Here is a 6,987-nt window from a genome sequence, read left to right on the forward strand (position 1 = left end):
TTGTTGTTTCTCTCAGCAGGGCAGCTCCATCACACACACATACACACACACACACACACACACACACACACACACACACACACACAGTCCTCTACCAGGAGTGTTCAGATGGCAGAAGTTGAAGGACCGCACAGTGGCTCAGGTCTACCTGACAGAAAGCTTGACAGACCAAGCAGGAACAGATGGGCGGAGGACAACAGGGAACAAGGGAGCAAAGGAAGGGAAGGAGGAGGAGGAGGAGGGAGAGCATCAGCAGTCAGGGACCACCATCACTGCTGCCCACACCAAACATTTACCACCAGCCACCCGCCTTTATCCCACCCCACCAAAATCATTTTCAGCGCAGGGATCTGCAATTTGCACATACATGTTTTGTGCCAAACACCCCTTGTGCTCTGTTTAATCCTGACAGAAGCATTTTCAAACAAGCGACCACAAAGAGTCATCAATCTACACATTAACCTTTCTTGCCTTTAGGGGGACTGTGCTGCTCTCTGTTACAGAGTTCAGAGAGGATGAAAACAACCCTAAATGTTGTCTTTGAAAACAGAATAGAGCACCACCAGGGTGATGCTATGGTTATTTCGATTGTGTTCATAGTTTTTCTATTTTTTTAGGTATATCTGCCTCATCCAAACCCCCTTAATGTTACAAAAAAACATAACAAAACAAGACTGTGCGGAGACATCTGGAAAGGCATCTGTCATGACTAAATGTCTGATCAGTTTCTTATGTTTCCTGGATGGTGTAATGGGAGACACCAGTGCAGTATGTCTCTCCACATCAGTTTAGTCTTTGGTCAGAGGACACTCTGTCTTGTGTAACCCTGTATGTGTCTTGTGCCACCACACTCCAGGGAGCCCTGGGTGGCTTTTCTTACTCATGCCTTGTGTGTATGTGTGTGTGTGTACACCTCAGCCAAACAAGGCCTAAGGACACTCCGGGGTGGTACAGCATGAGGAGCGGAGAGGAAGCTAAAAGTGAGGTAGTGTGGTCTGATGGCTGAGTCCTGTGATTTAGAGGCTGTTGATGCTGGGCAGACGGCCCAGGCCCAGTCACTGACTCAGGGTGGATGACGCTACATAAGTCACTACACTTAAAATGTCCTCATTTGTTTAGATCTGTTCGTGGAAATCAGCTACGCTCCTCGCACAACTGGAAATTGCTACTGGATCTGATTTTGTTGTTTTTCTTTTTCTTTTTTTTTCAGAGTTTTTTTTTATGAACCAACAGATGGTAGAGGCTCATTAAGCTGTAGTCAGGACTATTAATGACATTGTGAACACTTGTGGAGGTCTGTGTGCCTTATGGCATACAACTGCCTAACAAAGACTGGCCATTAAAGAAGGTGTGAGAGTCACACAAAGCTGCGAGGAGAGAGCTGACTGCCATGAAGTGCACACATGGTTGAGCAACTGTTAGCAATGGGCTGATATTAATGATTCCATAATAGTAATGAAGCAGAAAAAAGTTAAATACTGCATATTAAACTCACTTTGGTGTCTGACACTATTGCATATGAGTTGTGTCTTGTTATACTTTCAGGTAAACTTTTATTATCTTATGTTTTGTTTCTTGATTAGACTTGGCAACCCAAGTACGTCTAAAATTTGTATTTATAGTTTCAAAGATTTTGAGAAATGAATTAACTATTTTAATGTATGTGCTTCACTTTATCGACTCGATGCAGTTTGGTTTTGAAAAACATTACTCTACTAAAACAGCCACCTGTTTTTTTTTCTTTGAGAACATCAAAAACTTACTGGACAGGCAAGGTTGTGTTGTATGGAGGTGTCTTCTATGATTTAAAACAAGCTTTTGACATAATCAATCATGATGTTCTCTTTGCAAAGCTCTCAGGTTTTAATTTTTAAACAAGGCCATCCACTGGATGAAATCATATATTTCTAATAGAGTTCAGACTGTGCAGATTGGTGAGACAATCTCACCATTTCTTAACTTCATAGCTGGGGTTCTTCAAGGCTCTATATTAGGACCAATTATTTTTAGTCTCTATGTTAATGACTAACCATGTTCAAGTGTCAAAGTTCAGCTGTATGCAGACGATACTTCATTGTGTATACATGCTAAAACGGCTCAGGAAACAACTACTGTTTTATCTACTGCTTTGGTACCGTTATGCAACTGGTTTCAAGATTTATGCTTGCATCTTAACAAAAAAAAAACTGTTAGAATGCTTTTCTCATGCCAGTAAGCAGATGGCCCAAAACCAAGTGTTTTTGTAAATGGATAGAGACTTGATGTGCTGGATCAGTTCAAGTACCTTGGTGTTCTGTTTGACACAAACCTTACTTTTAAGCAACATATTAAGAAGACCACTAATGTTATAAAATTCAACTTAGCAAATTATTAGACCATTTCTCGCTACACAGACAGCTAAAATCTTGCATGCATGCAGTAATTTTTTTCTCATATTTCTTATAGTCTTAAAACTTGGTCCCATACAACAACAAATGTGTTAAAACCCATCAAGTCTCTCTTCAAAAAGATAATTAAAGTTTTAGACAGACAACCTTATCATGTTCACTAAAATCATGAGGGTCTTGGACTTAAAAAATGATCAAAGGTTCAATGGTTTAAATCTTGTTTTTAGGGTTTTAAATGGACATGCTCCTCCACCTTTAAACTATTTTATTCATAAATATACATCCAAAATGAATACTAGATCTCAATCTGGAGAGGACTGTGTTGTCGCAAGACAGAGAATGGAATTTGGGCAAAAGGTGACGTCAACCAGAGGAACACTTTTATGGAATGAACTACCAGCAAATATCAGAGACAGTGACAGTTACTCCATTTTCAAAAAGAAACTTAAAGTTTGGCTCAAAGAAAATCAGTCATTCGTAAAACAATTTAACTGGGTATCTTGTGGTCAGAAGTGTTTGTGTGTTTTGTTGGACAGTGTTAAATTTTGTCTGCTTTGTGAACTTGTTTTATAAACTGTTACTTTTGTATCTGCTCAGGACAAATGAAATTTAGCTTTTGTGCTAATTCAAGTGCATTTATATTCACAGAATAATGATTAATGTACATTGTCCTTTCAAATAAATAAATGCAATGAAATGCACATATTTGAATGGGCCACCACTGCACATGCCTATTTGTGTTGAAAATGATGATGCAAACAATGCATTAACAAAATGAACAAATAAATAAATAAAAAAAAATATCTTTGGTTATTTTCTCTGAATAAAGGTAGGAGACTGTAACTCAAGCAGGTCCAGAGTCACATTGTCAGCTCTTATGTGGTCAAACACAAAGCGCACCATCACATCTTGGAATATCTCCCAAGAAGGTGTTTGGGAATTTACCTGCTGACTCAGCAAAAATAAAACAGGTGTCAGAAAACAGGGCATTTTTAACAGTTCTTTGTTTACTGATGTGCCAAATCAGTCCAAAAGAAGTTCGTCTTTTATATTTTAATAATGTCAGAAAATAAAAAAAATAACCAAGTCTGCAGGGTAATAAACTTTACGTGAACACTGTCTTTTTTTTACTTGTGTGTTAAGAGAATCTGCCGCCTCATTGTGTCAGCTCAGAGCAGCACTGCACTTCTATCTCTCCCAGCAGATGTACTCCTCTCTGGTCCACAGCTGCATCCCACATGTGTTTTACGCTGTCAGACAACGCACTTATATTCCTCTCTGCTCATGGTGCTTTTGTGTTTGTGGTGGTGTTGGTGGCAGATTTCCTCTCATCCCTTCATTCTGGTTTTTTTCCTTCCTTTACATCACAGCAGTAGCACTTTGGCTTACTTGATCCTGGAACGTCTTCAGTTGGGTATTGTAAAGAATGTGTAAGGGTGTGTGTGGGTGTGCGGATGTGTGTGTGTGTGTGTGTGTGTGTGGTGTGGGGGGGCTGCAACTTCACAGCACACACAGTTATTTCCATAATAGCCCCACAATCAAACTGACCGCTCCAGATTCCTGCAGATAAGCTGAGCCGGGAATCTGTTGAGTGCCACAGACCCCCAGATGAGAGCAGGTGCTGCTAGTATAATGGATTTCAGCTTCTATCCTTAAAAAAAAGGTTTGGCTGTTGATTCCTCAGTAATTGCAACAACTGAACATTCCCGTTTGGATTGCAACTGAGTAAGTTTTATTAGAGGAGTGCAAAGAAATTGGTGCCAGATTTAGTTTTTACAGGGAAACTGCCCAAAGTTACACTTGACAACAAATAGCTGAGGTGATCAGTGGTTGCTGGGCTGTTTTTAATTTGATTCTTTCTCTCAAATAAACTTGTTTCTGATAAGAAACAGAGTTAAACAACTCATGACACATTAACCTACTTTCCAATTAATTTAGATCAACTCAAGTTATTTTATTTCAAGTCATTTCAGTACAGTTCATTTTGAGTTCAGTTCAGTTGAATTGAAGTCAGTTTGTCTTTGTTTTTTAAAGACATCTTTAACTGAATTCAATTCACTTCAATTCAGTGCAGTTATTTATTTATTTATTTATTTATTTATTTATTTATTTATTTATTTATTTATTTATTTATTTATTTATTTATTTATTTATTTATTTATTTATTTATTTATTTATTTATTTATTTATTTATTTAGTTCAGTTCAGTTGCATTTGGTGATTCACTTTAGTTCAGTTCAGTTCATTGAAGTTTGATTTGACTAGTTTTATTGAGTTCCACTTTGAATTCAATTCAGCTGGACTTGGTTTGTTTTTTGCTTTGTTTCATGTCAGCTCAAGTCAAAATAATACTGCACAAACAAATCAGTGGTTCCAATTCAAAAATCATTTGCATGATTCAGTAAATATCCAGTTTCTTCATTACATTTTATTTCAGGACAATCAACTCACTAAATACACTTCAGTTAGAGTCATATTACAAATGCACAATGACATAATTCTGTATAAATGTTTTACTTTATTAACTAAAGATGAAATCTCTCAGATCGGGTGTACAACAACATGTTTACATTATTTCTTAACTTTAAACTTGTGCAAAACACCAAACAAGACTTAAAAATGAGTTGCATTATGCAATTTGAAAGGAAAAGAATGCAGCCAATGTTTTGAGCCATGGAGTCTTATACTCATCAGGTTCTTCTTGAAGATCAGAGATCCATATTGTGAACTTATATTTTATGGGTCAAAAAGATGAAAAGATGAAAGATTAAGAACCAGCTGAACTGTAGGATATATTTTCTTTATTCATAAGTTGATATGGTTCATTTATCCACAATAAAATAATAACATTAATAATAGTCTTCGTGGGTGTTGAGTGGGGCTCCCTTTGCCTATACCTTATACAGGCTCGGTCCACATCTCTCCTTTCTCTCTCTCTACCAGGTAACCGGTTTTTACCTCCACGTGGACGCGGCTGTGTCCGCGCGCGCGCCCCCGCGGTTACGTCAGCGCGCTCGCCCCTCTTCACGCGCGCTGGTTAAAAAGAAGGGAGGAAAGAGCACGGGAAAAACATGTGAGCTGCTCTGAGGACTTTTAGTGAGACACAACTTTTTATTTTCCTGATGTTGTTGTTGTGTCCCGTGCACGCAAACAACCCGCTGAGCTCTGCTCTGCTCCAGAGGAATTACATCTGAGAGGACCGTCAAGCTCTCCCTGTTCACCAGGATACATTTTTTATTGTTTTCCTTTGCTATTATTTATGTTTTTTGCTGGATACCACATAACCTAATCAGAAGAAACTGGGGGCTGGTTTGATTTTTTAAACACCCCCTGTCACGGTGGTTTAATTAAATCACGGACAGCTGCGTTTATTAACCACACATTACTTTTTTTTTTTAATTCTACAGATTTTGGAGAAATATCAATGTCATCAAACTGCACTGAAGACTAAGACTTTATTTTTAGGGTGGGAAAAAAAGGAGTGCATACTTTAAAAGAAGGAATATTTCCTATTTAAGTTTTTATGCCATTTTTAAAACTATGAAGCATTTGCAGTTCGTGCTGGTCCTGGTCATCGCGGTGAACGTGTGGGAATGCGGAGACGCAAAGTTCGGCGAGAGAGGGGAGCTCAGCCCCAGGAGGAGAAGATGTTACGACGGAAGCTTGCCCAAGCGGGTGAAGAAAAGAGAGCGGAAAGTGTTGCTGGACGGCAGCGGCAGCAGCAGCAGCAGCGGCGGCGACAGCAGCGAAGTTTGCCACAGGTTGTATCCCCGGGTGTCCTGCTGTCCCACCAAAAGAGCCGCCTATCAGATGGTTCACCGCAGGGATGCCAGGGTAAGTTAAAGCCCACTCACCACGCGCTGCGGCTCACCCACGATGCGTTCAAGGACTGGTTTTTTATGCCAGTTATTGACACGGAGGAAGCTCTTTTTGTTCGTTTCAACATATCTTTTATGAAACTGATAACTTTTTTTTATCTTGTTTATCGCGTGCTTTGAACACGTGACGCAACTCCTTTTTATTAGCGCTTCCAATCCTCAGCGTTACCATGGCAATTAATCGCCCAATTTACGCTGCAGCTATCAATTAGCGACTGCCAGGAGATAGTGCTGCTACGCTTTGCTCGGAAAGGGTTGCGCTTTGGTTGTATGCATGCGTGTTACTTTTATTAAATGCGCCTGCTGATGTAATTGGGGCTAATTAAACGTGACGAGCTTGAGCCGCTCGTGAAGATGCAAACTGTAACACAACTAGATTCTCACCGCGTCATTATTATGTAAAACGCGCCCGGAATAATTCAGTGACTGGGTGGCATCTCACTTTTTGTTTTGGGGAAAAAAAAGAAGCCATATTGCATCATTTAATTTGCTCAAGTCATGCAAATGGACTTGTGTGTTTGTGTGTGTGTGTGCGGTGTGCGTGCGTGTGTGTGTGTGTGTGTGTGGGGGGGGGCGCAAGGAGGAATGAAAAGGACGAACTCGACTTCTCCTCCTCCCCACTACACTGCCCACACACGGAGCCCTTTCTGATCATAGCAAAAGAATAACAACAACGCCATTGTGTTTGTTGGTTTCACTAATAGGGAGACGCTGGAGAACCC

The 6,987-nt window shown here is 39.8% G+C and overlaps 1 protein-coding gene across 1 annotated transcript in view; it reads left to right on the forward strand.

Annotated features, from left to right (window-relative positions):
- Window positions 1-5,436: 5,436 nt before the first annotated feature.
- hhip (hedgehog interacting protein) overlaps window positions 5,437-6,987 on the forward strand; it is a 33,684-nt gene continuing 32,133 nt past the window's right edge. The window contains exon 1 of the mRNA XM_014007816.1: window positions 5,437-6,221. Within this exon, the coding sequence (XP_013863270.1) occupies window positions 5,928-6,221 (294 nt within the window). The 5' untranslated portion in view covers window positions 5,437-5,927. The remainder of the gene's footprint in view (window positions 6,222-6,987) is intronic.

This window comes from Austrofundulus limnaeus, unplaced genomic scaffold (genome assembly GCF_001266775.1).
Source record: "Austrofundulus limnaeus strain Quisiro unplaced genomic scaffold, Austrofundulus_limnaeus-1.0 Scaffold44, whole genome shotgun sequence".
Taxonomy (NCBI): Eukaryota; Metazoa; Chordata; class Actinopteri; order Cyprinodontiformes; family Rivulidae; genus Austrofundulus; species Austrofundulus limnaeus.